The 12,100-nt window shown below is 46.1% G+C and overlaps 1 protein-coding gene across 5 annotated transcripts in view; it reads right to left on the bottom strand.

Moving 5' to 3' along the window:
* Nucleotides 1–2,446: 2,446 nt before the first annotated feature.
* The window catches only part of CCDC13 (coiled-coil domain containing 13), a 29,969-nt gene continuing 20,315 nt past the window's right edge, over nucleotides 2,447–12,100 (bottom strand). The window contains exons 13-15 of one of the 5 annotated variants that reach the window (XM_063417051.1): nucleotides 9,760–9,908; nucleotides 6,569–6,668; nucleotides 2,447–6,355 (exon numbers count right to left, since the gene is read on the bottom strand). In XM_063417051.1, the coding sequence (XP_063273121.1) occupies nucleotides 6,196–6,355; nucleotides 6,569–6,668; nucleotides 9,760–9,908 (409 nt within the window). In that variant the 3' untranslated portion in view covers nucleotides 2,447–6,195. The remainder of the gene's footprint in view (nucleotides 6,356–6,568; nucleotides 6,669–9,759; nucleotides 9,909–12,100) is intronic. The other 4 variants (XM_063417043.1, XM_063417036.1, XM_063417071.1 and 1 more) reach the window with 4 other exon arrangements.

Genomic DNA, 12,100 nt, shown 5'->3' on the forward strand with positions numbered 1-12,100 from the left:
TCCCAGTTCCTCCCAGTTCCTCCCAGTTCCTCCCAGTTCCTCCCAATTCCTCCCAATTCCTCCCAGTTCCTCCCAATTCCTCCTAATTCCTCACAATTCCTCCTAATTCCTCACAGTTCCTGCCAATTCCTCACAGTTCCTCACAATTCTTCACAATTCCTCCCAATTGCTCCTAGTTCCTCACAATTCTTCACAATTCCTCCCAGTTCCTCACAGTTTCTCACAGTTCCCCACAGTTCCCCACAGTTCCCCACAGTTCCCCACAGTTCCCCACAGTTCCCCACAATTCCCCACAATTCCTCACAATTCTTCACAATTCCTCACAATTCCTCACAATTCCTCACAATTCCTCACAATTCCTCACAATTCCTCACAATTCCTCCCAGTCCCTCCCAATTCCTCCCAGTTCCTCCCAATTCCTCCTAATTCCTCACAATTCCTCACAATTCCCCCGAGTTCCTCACAATTCCTCATAATTCCTCACAGTTCCTTGCCCTCCCGGTGCCCGTGGCAGGCAGAGGTTTATGGACAGCAAGCAGGAGGGGAAATAAGGCTGTGGCCCAGATGGACATGGGCTGGGTGAGGTGATGGGGATGTGCAGTGAGGAAAAGCAGATCAGTGTCACCCTCCCCATCCCAATCCATGCAGAAAGCAAAGGCAACCCTCAAATCCATTTTTTTTCCATGCTTTTTCCATTTTTTTTCCATTTTGTTTTGTCCCAGCCCCATCGTGCTGCTCCCCCTGGGCACTGGCATCCACAGAGTTTCAGGCAGATGGTAGATTTTCACCCTCTTTATTTTTTTATTTATTCTAATCCAGAGAAATCCATGACCCTGCTGAATTCAAAGTGCAACACAGGTGAAGGGCGAGGCAGTGGTTTGTCAGGAGGCTCTGGGAGCTGTGGTGATAAACTTAATTTAGCTTTAATTTATAGATATTATAAAAAATTAACCTTCACTCCTGATTCCTAGTATAATAAGATTTATTTTTAATGTGACCGGGCTGTTTTCCTCAGCACTGGGACATTTCTGTGTTTTATTGCCCCAGTGTTTATGGATCTAAGCTGCTCCAAGTGATATTTTTTCAAATATTTGGGGGGTTGCTGGAAGTTGTGGCACAGGATTTGAGACCAGGCCCCTCTTTAGTGCCTGAGAAAGGTGGTGGAGTTCCAGAAAGGTGCTTGGCTCTGTCTCAGGGAGTGTTGGGACAAACTGGAGATGTTAATGGGGACACCAAAGAAACTCCCTGGCTGCTGTGCTCCTGCTGCTGGAGCAGAAGTGTGAATGGGAAGCAGAGAAGGTTTTAATCATAGAATTCTCAAATGGTTTGGGCTGGGAGGGACACTAAAGTTCTTCTAATTCCATTCCCTACCATGGCAGGGACACCTTCCACTGTCCCAGGCTGCTCCAAGCCCTGTCCAACCTGGCCTTGGACACTGCCAGGGATCCAGGGGCAGCCACAGCTGCTCTGGGCACCCTGTGCCAGGCATTACCTCCCTACCAGCCAGGAATTCCTTCCCAGTATCCCTTCTGAACCTACTCTCTTGTGTCAGTTTAAAGCCATTCCCCTTTTTCCCACACCTTGTCCCTCTCCTGTTCTCATAGGTCCCACATGGATTGTTTTTACTGCCTGAGGCTGTCCCGTCGGGTTCCTCATGCAAACATCACTGGGAACATGCCAATCCCACTGGGATGGCTCAGGGGAGAGGGATGTGTCATCCATCCATCTATCCATCCATCCCTTCATCCCTCCATCCATCCATCCCTCCATCCATACATCCATCCCTCCATCCCTCCATCCATCCGTCCATCCGTCCATCCGTCCGTCCATCCGTCCATCCGTCCATCCATCCTTCCATCCTTCCATCCATCCCTCCATCCATCCCTCCCTCCCTCCATCCATCCCTCCATCCCTCCATCCATCCATCCATCCATCCATCCATCCATCCATCCATCCATCCATCCATCCATCCCTCCATCCATCCCTCCCTCCATCCCTCCATCCATCCATCCATCCATCCATCCATCCATCCATCCATCCCTCCATCCATCCACCCATCCATCCCTCCATCCATCCATCCATCCATCCATCCATCCATCCATCCATCCATCCATCCCTCCATCCATCCACCCATCCATCCCTCCATCATCCATCCCTCCATCCATCCATCCATCCATCCATCCATCCTTCCATCCATCCCTCCATCCATCCATCCATCCGTCCGTCCGTCCGTCCATCCATCCGTCCGTCCATCCATCCGTCCGTCCATCCTTCCATCCATCCATCCATCCATCCATCCATCCCTCCATCCCTCCATCCATCCATGATCACCTCCAGGAGCCCTCTCAGCACCCCAGAATGGCTCTGCCCATCCCTCACGGCACCCACTGACCCCACCAAAAGTCCCAAAGCTCCAGGCACCCCAGGGGAGGGCTCTGAAGGAGGCTCCCACCACCTCCCCTTACCCAGATCGGGTCAAACCCCACTGCCTCCAGCTCCTCTCCTCACAATCTCCTCCCATTCCCCAAAAATGCCCCAATTTTGTTGGTGGCAGGCTGGAATAACCCCTCTATTCCTTGCTGCCACACTGCATCCCACAGATCCCTCTTCTCCCTGACCACTGAGCTGCTCTGAGCCCAGGATTCAGCCCCTGCCTGGGATGGTTTTGGAGCTGTAAGTGGACACTCCCAGGGATTTAGGTGGCATTTGTGGAGTGAGGCTCACCCTGTGCCATGGGAGCAGCCAGCTCAGGAGCTGGGCCCGGAGGGGAGAGGATGAAGGGAGAAATGAGAAACCCAATACCCCTCTTGGCTCTGCCGTGGCTTAATTTAGAGCACAGGGGCTCTGCCAGAGTGTTTTTCCATTTAAAGCTGAACCTCTTCCCTTTTGTCCTGCACTGTGCCTTGCAGGGCAGTGGCAGCTGATGGCTGGGGCTGCAGGGGGGTCAGCAAAGCAGTTTCCAACTCAGTTCCCCCTTCCCACCAGCTTCCTCCCCATGTAAAGGACTGAAATCCATCTCCTCCTGCTTTAGAGACTCAGGGAGGGCAGGAGCCACCCACAGCCCCAATCCACAGCTCAGAATTCCCATGGGATGGGCTCTGACCCCCCAGCTGATCCTGTGCCCCTTGTCCAAGCAGATCCCAGGGTAGGGAGAGCTCTCCTGTGCCAGCAGTGTCTCCGTTTAACCACCCTAATGCAACTCAATTCACATTACAGCCCCTTTGGAAAGCTCTTTGCAGGTAAACTCCTGGCAACAGGCCCAAAGGAAAGGAGGACAATTCATCAAAGATCATTTATTCCCAGCAGTTCAGCTGTACTGTAAAATGGGATGCATCCATCAGGCACTTTATGGCTGCTCCATGGAAGAGCTCAGCCCAGCTCCAGGGCAGGAGATAAATTTTGGCTCAGCCCAAGTGTTTGGAGAACTCATATTTGGAGGTAAGAACCGGCTAAATCCTAACAAGGAGTGCCCATAACTAAATACTGGCAGCAAAATTAACCTTAACTGTAGCCACCAGCCCATGCCAGCGATGTCACCTTTGGCTGTCACCACCATCAGCTGCAGTGAGAGACTGAAAAAACTCAGAGCTTATCAAAAAGCTGCCTGGGACACAACTTCTTGCTGGATGAGGGTTGTCCCAGTGAGGAAACACTGGGGACTCACAGTGCTTTTATCTGAGAGAGGCAAAACGATGGCTGGCTGCAAAGTGGAGCTGGAGAAATTAAATTGGAATAGAAATACAGGATTTTAACAGGCTGATGTTTATCCAGGAGGGGGAAAAAAACACTGAAAATTCCAAGGGAAGCAGGGGGTCGTGGTGATTTCATATCAGCTGTATCCCTTAAAGAAATGCTGCAGCACAAGCAGCACAAGTGTGCTGGAGAGATCCTGGGGCTGAGGCTCTCCAGTGTGGGGATTTTTCAGGCTGAGAGAAAAATATTGCCATTGGTTTTGTTCTCTGAGTGATGGGTTGGGGTACAGGGGGCTGCTGCTCCCAAGGTCTGCCAGGGTTTCTTACATTTAGCAAAATGCTGCAAGGAAATTGGTCTCACCCCTTGAAAATTGGGAACCAGCAAGAGCCAGCAAGGGGAGAATTCGAGCCAGGTCGCTCTGGGGAAGTGCAGGGGGAGTGTAATTCAAAATAGTGAGAAGCTCTGGGCATTCTGCCCCCACCCTCTGTGACAGGAGACAGATTGCACATTTCCATGAGCAGCAGCTGCTTACAGGTACAGGCTGCCTCAATAAACTGGCTTATAGTGGTTGGATTCTTTCCTTGATAAGGCATCCGGTGGTGCAGAAAAAAAGGAGGAAATGCTTCTGTGCAGCCCCAAACAAGCACAAGGTTAAAGAAATGAGTGTTGCAGCACTTGAGAAGAGGCTTGCAGGAGAGCCACGTGTGTTCTGTGACATCCCAGTTTCTTCCCTGTGCTTCAGGACCCTTTTCCTGGAGAGAGGTTTGATCTTCACAGCTTCCCTGGGACAGGGCACAAGGAAGGGCAGCAGATGCCTCTGCTCTGCTCCCGGGAAAATATCACTGATTCACACTCCTGTGTAAGTGAAATCAGAACCTGCAGCTCCAAGTTAGAGCCTGAATTTAGCAGCCACTGCACAGCACAGTCCCCACAGCTCTGCTCCTGCTCAGGCAGCTTTTCCAAGGGATCTCCTCACTCCTGCAGGTCCTTAAAATCCCTAACAGAGGATCCCTCCCCTCTACAGAGACACCAGGATGGAGCTGAACAGAAACCAAAGTCCAGGATTTATTCCTCAGGTTGTCCAGAGATGATTGAGGGTTGCAAGGTGCTTTTTCCTCTGATCCTACTGTCAGGAAAAATATTGCAATGAAGGGTCCTGCTTTTTGTGAGAGAGGCCCCTGAGAGCTTGGCTGAGCTCTAGGGCAGTGCTGGGGGAGCCTTGTGAGCACAGGGAGGGTTAATTCCCTGTTAACTCCCAGGTGCTGAGCTTATCCTCTTCTCCCTGACTTCCTCCATCAGGGACCCCAGGAACTGTTTGAAAAGAGACATTTCTTGAAGAGAGACATTTCTGAACCGAAGCAGGAAAATAGACAGAGACAACACATCTGGAGTGACTCCTGCTCTGCTTTTTTTCTGCTCTGCACAGGATAAAATCCCTGTGCTAGGGAAGGGAGCAGTGGTTTTCATGCCCACTTGGCACTGCTGGTGCTGGCTGGGGTTAAAGCCTGACAAACTTCAGGCTCATAAAAAGAGAATGACAAAGCAAAGGAGAAAAAGAAAAGCTTTCAAGACTTTCAAGTGAGAAACAAAGCAGCACTGTACAAAACTGCCTGCCTCTCCATTTGCCTGGAATCCCCAAGGCTGCTCTGCACTGGCAGGCTGCATGGCAATGCCTGATTAGCTTGCACTCTGTGTCCTCACTGTGCTGCAGCAGAGAAGGACAGGGCTGGCAGGGTTTGCAGTAGCTCCAGAAGTCCCAGCACTGCTGCAGTGAAGCCCTGCCTGCATTTCTGTAGCATTTCTTCCCAGAGAGAACAAGATCTGCCTCATGGATGAATGCAGAGAAGCAGAAACAGGGAATTCATAACCTGGATGACAAGTTGTGCATGGGATGAGATGAATTTAAGGTAGGTGACTCAGTGCAGGGGTAATCTGCACAGCTTTTCAGTGGAAACTCACTGGAGTTTCAGAAAACTGCTGCCAGTGTGCTCAAGCAAAGAAAGAGGCTGGAATGGTGAGAGGAGCCCACCCAAAGTTGATTTGCAGATAGTTCCAGGTCAGCCTAATCCTGTGCCTCAGCACTGAAAATGCTGCAGAAAGCTGAGACAGGCAGGTAGCAGTGTGGGGATAAAAACAGAGCTTGTTTTGTTCTAAGGAAGGGGGTTGGCCAAACTTTTGTACAGCAAATTCCTTCCTGAACTGATAAAGGCAGCAGCAGATTGAGTATGGAGCCCTCCCAGGGAACACTGTGCTGAACCCTGGGAGGTTTTGCCCAAAATCCCCTGCAGAACTGCAGCTCCCCAAGCTGCACCAACCAGCCCTGCTTGCCAACCCTCACAGACAAACTGCTGACACATAAAACCTTCACTTGCTGTATTTCATCTCTGCTTCTCATCCTCTGCTGCAAATGCTAAAGAAGTGACACGATCTGAGGCTGCAAAATGACACTGGTGCCTGGGCTCGCTCTCTTCTCTGCAGCTCAAAGGAATGGGAGTATCTGGCTTAACCCTTCCCTTGTGTGTGCTGCTGAATGGCCTGTAAAAAAATATCCTTCAGCTGCTCCACTATGATTTGATACTGCTTTAAATCTTCTCCTCTGTCTCTCAGAGTCGACTCCAGGAGAGCCTTCAAACCTTGGTTCTCATTCAGCTGGATCCCGAGGCTGCAAAGAAACAAAAGAAAAAAAAACCTCCTCGTGAGCTGGAGAGCTTCAAACAAATTTAGAACAGTCACCTCTGTTCCGGGGAAGAAACACTGAAACCCAGGAGCTGTGGTGATTATATGAGAGCCCTGAGAAGGAGCAGAGTGAGCACTTGTTCCTCCTCTGCCTGAGGTGGGAAAGAGGGATCCCAGCATGGAGAAAGGGAGAACATACCTGAGGATCAGCTCCTCCACCTGAGAGCCCAGGGGCAGCTCGGATGGGGCTGCAGGGAGCTCCTGGCTGTCACTCACACTCAGGCTGGGCCTTGGCTGGGCTGTGGGTTCAATCACAGGATGGAGCTTTAGTAAAACAGCAAATCAGTCTTGGCAGCACACTGAGTCAATTACAAGAAACACTGAGTAAATATTCTCTTAAATAATGTACTTAATCTCTTAAATAAATATTTAATCTCCTAAATTCTATGTTACATCCATAACATATCATAAATATATGACAGACTTATTTTAATTTCCTTCCAGCAAAATGAAAACATGATGAATTTGCATTTCAGGGCTAAATATGTGCCTACATATGCATACAAGTAAACAATGAATCCAAAACATTGAAGTGACCAAAACAAGAGGTGACAAACAGCTGAAAAGGATTAATTTGATGTTAATCTTGTAATTGTGTTTCAGATTATGACAGTTTTGCTTCCTGAATGTCTGGGACGAAGTTTGCACATGGCACCCATTGAAACAACTTCTGTAAAGCAGTTTGATCCTCAGCATAAACAAAATGTAGGTTAAATGTACTTCAAGGTGTACTTCAAACCAAGGTTCTAACTCAGGAATGCTTTCCTAAATAAAGGTCTACACAAAACATGCAGCTTCGGTCATTCCAAAAAAATTTCAAAGTTCAGAAAGGGTTCTAGAGAAAATATAATTCAAATTTACAACTGGGACTGGAGAAGCAAAACCTGTGAGCAGTGAATCCCTCCAGTGGAAGGAGGACCTGAGAAGTGTTCTGGGAGCCCAAAAAGGAGTGCAGAAGTGAGCACAGCTATTGCAGAGGATGCTGAACTTATCCCAGCCCTGAGGGACTGCAGGGTGATCTCTGCTGGAGATAGAAGGCTGAGTCATTTTAGCAAATGTAAATAAATGGCTTTCTCTAAAATATTCAATAGCCAGCACCACCTACCTGGGGTCAGGCAACATGAGGGAAGGATTTGTGTGGTTCAGCCCCAAATAAATTATTAAAAATTAAAAAAAACCCACAGCTAAATGAAGAAAACAGCCTGGAGCTGGCTGCAGTCCTTATAAATGGGAACACAGCACCATGACAGGCACCTGTGTTGTGACTTTACTGAACCCTGCAATTCCTGGTCGGTGCCTGTGTTGTCATGTTGGCACATTTCTGGATCCCTTTTCTCAATTCATACCCCTCATAACATCAAATATCTTCAAATAAGTACATTTGGCATTAAAACACTAAATCCTCCTTGTGTGGAATTATCTGAAAGAACCTGGTTGGAGAGGACTGAACTCTGACAAAAACAAATGAGAAGAAAAGGCTGCATTGTGCAACTAAAAATGCTTTTGATCTTGAGGCTGTGCTTTACAGGGCTGAGGAAAACCTGCTGTTACTTACCTATCCCTCCTCTGGGATCACTCTTTGATAATTTGGAATTTGGATAAAACAGGAAAAAAAGCAGAGAAAATTAAAAGCCTGAATAATTTTAAAACACAACTGGGTTGTTTCCAGCTTCTTAGCATCATTATCTCCTTCCCTTGAATTGAGGAGACCAGAAACATTAGATTAGCAATTAGATCAGCTCGCTCCAATTTTGCACTTTCAGAAATAAAGGAAAATATTATGTTAATTAGCAGGTTCTCCAGTCTTTATTTTGTATTCAAGCTTTTCATTTCTTCTCATTTCCTCAACCATTGGCATGAAAGCATTGAGATAACCTCCATGCTCTGCTGAAGAGGTGTATTACAGATTTGTAGTCTTGGTTTTTGTACAAACTCCAGTTTTGGCACATCACGAAGCTCTCATCAAAGCAGGGGAGTGAAGCAGATTGTTACCTACTCATCTCGTGGATTTAGAGAGGATTTCTCCTTATTAGCCTTACTGCCAATCCTTTTCTACTTTTGCTTTCAGTCCTTAAGCAGAGGAGATTAATGAACTAAACATTTAGTGAGAAGGGATCTGTCACAGTGGTGAAAACAGCTTCCTCCTCTGCCTAGGAAATGCCAGCTACCAGAGGGGAGTTACTCAAACTTTACTACAGCACAACAAAACTTGACCAAAAAGCCTCAAAACCTGGAGAGTTTGTCTCTCCTGGAGCTTGCAAGGGGAATCTTTGACAACAGAACACATCAACACTTCACCAGGCTGTGCAGAAGCCTGAGCACTCAGAAACTCTGTTAAATTCTGTACAAAACAGCACCAAAATGCTCCCACACTATTGGGATCTAAATTTTTCTGCTCTCAGTCAATACAGGTGAGATAACTCTAAGAATCAGTGCTCATAAAAAACAACACAAGAATGAGTCAGTGTGGGCTGGAGCCCCTTCCAAGGACACAGCAATCCTGCTCTAAGGAACAAATCCATGTTTTACAGAGAGGAGTAGGTTTGAAGCACCCATTCAATATAAAGATTCCTCTGAAGGGCTCATCCAAGGTCTCTGATGAGCCCTGTGGTCACCCTAGCTCAGCCTGACATCACCCCAACATTTGCCAAATTGAAATTCCCCTCCCTGCTGTTCATCTTCTGGCATTTGAAGCCCCTTTACTTTATGAAAATACACATAAAAAGAGAAACCACTGGAAAAATTTCCTTAAGAATATGTGCCATTTTATTGGTTTAGACACTTTACAGAATCAGAGTCCTTAAGCAATAAAAGGATCTGATCAGGGAAATAAAAATTTAACATCCACCATGAATTCTTCTTCTTTAACTACGCCAGGGAGGCTTTCATATTTATAGCAGGAGATTATCACGTTCATGGGATAATAAATTACACCAGATCTAATTACTTCATCACCAGCAATAGTTTTTCACAGGCACTGACAGGCCTTAAATTGGGATACGTCCTTTAATTCTGCTCTTAACCTTCAGCTGAATCCCTCAGGCACCAGTGCAAAGGGAGCTCTGGGGGCAACACAGAGCAGGGAAAAGCTTTTTTTTCCTGGAGTTATCCCATGGAAACACGCTGCAAAAATCCTGGTGCCACTCAGACCTGTGGGGAAAGCCTCTTCAGTTAAGAAGGGCCAGGATTTTGCCTCAATCCTGGGTCTGAGCAGGTCCCAGCACCACGGGCAAGGTGAAGCTGGGTTTGGCAGGTGGAGCCCCAAAGTTGTCACTGCAAAGCCCAGAGGTGAAATAGGGGCTGTGGCTGTGGCTCAGGGCTCTCCCTCACCTTTTGTGCTGCTCAGGGCAGGGCTCTGTGCCCTTGTGCTGATCCCTGGATCCACCTGCAGCTTTTCAAGCTGCTGCTCCAAGATGTCACTCTGCTCTCCCTGAAGGGTCTTCTCGGCTTCCAAGACTTCGTGGCTGCTTTCCTCCACCCTGACAGGTAAAAAACCAAAGAAAAAACAACAAAAAAAGGGAATTCAGCTCATTTGTGTCATGCCTGCATCAAATCAGTCTTGGTACTGAATCCTGCCTCCTTCTGCAGAGCTCCCAACAGAAGGGGAAGAACTTTCCAGGTTTTTTCCAGAACTTTTCTGCATCCAAAGGCAGAAATCTCAGTGAAATTGTATCAGATGACATCTTCTAAATATGCAGAAGAGAATTAACTGATGAGTACAGTTGGGAACAATGGGTTTGTTAATGGAGGTTGCTCAGATCCCTCAATTCTGGCTCTCTGTGTGAATGCACCCCTCAGATGAGCAGGAAAGCTGCAGATTGCTGAGCAGAGAGAGATCTTTTATTACAGGAATAATAAACTGCATTTTTTAGACACTCTGGGAAAGCTTGGAAGGCAAATAGTTTATAAAAACACAGCCTAACATTTGCGTCAGTTATCTGAGAGGAAGAAAAGAAACTTGAGGCTGCTTTTAATAAACTTGGCCATTAGACATGACCATGGATGGGAGAGGGTGGAAAAGAAACTGGTGGTTACACCACGAAAAAGCAAATTTCCTCTCTTCATCCTGCATAACCTCACAGAAAATTCACTGCAAAAATCTGATGTGCACCCACAGATGCTGCCAGTGGGGCAGTGACTGACACCCAAGTGATTCCAAGGAGTTTAAAGCTAAAAAGAAACACAGATTGACTCACTGGATTGGAGTGAATAAGAGAATTTCCCTCCTGACCACACAGGTGGGAGCTGGTTACTGTCTGAATCAAGAGACTTGATGAGTTTATCTCCCTCCTAGCTGGCATAACTAAAAAAAAAATATTACAGCTCTAATAAAATTATATCACTGGCTTAAAAATGTAGCTACAGGCAAGACTTGACCTCCTGTGGCAGTGAATTCCCAGGCTGGTGATGTGCTCTGAGACATTTTATTCCTCTCAGTGGTTCTGCATTCACTAAACTTTCATTTGACCCTGGTGCTCCTCTGGCATCCACTTTACACAAAAAACTGGAGGAAAATGGCAAGATCTGTGGGATTTTTTAATGGAATTATCTGCCAAATGGAATAATTTAAACTAAAATGCTGTAGAAAAACCCCACTTGTAACAATTCTCACAGCTCTTCTCTTGATTTAAGCATTATCTCTGTTACCTGAGCTTTGTTACACTCCAGCAGTGGAGGGAAGAGGAGGAAAACCTGATCTTTAAAAATACATTCACGTTGAAAATCTGACTGGTGCTATATTACCCTGTGGTCTTCTGAGAGTTATTGCACACAGTCTCACAAAATTTATGTTACCTGCTTGATAAATGTGTGATAACTGTGGAGCTGCTGAATCATCAGTTTATGGCACATTTCACAAGCAACTGTGCATTTCACTGACTCTGTTTTTCATTATCCCATATTGGTGGTGGCCACACTTCAGTTACCAGTTACTCACAGCTCCACTAAAGCCACTGGGCTTACAAACAAGAAAAAGATTTTTCCCAGTGTGTATTTCCAGAATTTAGCTTTAAAAGCACCTTTTCCATAGTTCTAAAAGAAAAAAAAAATCTGTTTTTTCTGACTATGATTAATCATGCAGGACAGAAGTTCTACAAGTGAGAATGAGAACTGTGGTGAATTAAAGCAAATAACTAACAGTGCTTATTGTATTGACAAGCACACAGACAGGAATATACTTCCAATACTGGAATACAGATTTGGGAATCAAATAACAAACACTGGGAAAAAAACCCAAACCAGTAGCTGAAAGGTGTCCAAAAAAAATTACTTTGCTTTCCCTTCTCTCCTAAAACATGGCTGGCTTTTAACATCATCCTATATTGAATTGAACCATAGAAAATAAAATTTAAAAAAAAAAAATCACTGCTATGCCTCCGTTAAACCAGAATAAATTCATTTAGAAAAGGATACAATGAAACTTAAAAAGAATTGGAAAAGCTCTGGAAGAGAATATTATACCAATAATTATAGTATTTACTACTGATGAATAATATTGCTGCCTCAATAAGGCCATGCATATATAAATACAGCAATTCTGGTTTTATCTAGGTGCAGCAAGCTGGAAGATAGCTCCATTTTTTCTGCCCTTTGTTCTAAAAGAATAATAAAAAGAATGAATCATCAGCCAGGCAGGAAAATTGAGCAGAAAAAAAGGAAAAGCCCCTATTTC

This window comes from Prinia subflava, chromosome 1 (assembly GCF_021018805.1).
Source record: "Prinia subflava isolate CZ2003 ecotype Zambia chromosome 1, Cam_Psub_1.2, whole genome shotgun sequence".
Lineage (NCBI taxonomy): Eukaryota > Metazoa > Chordata > Aves > Passeriformes > Cisticolidae > Prinia > Prinia subflava.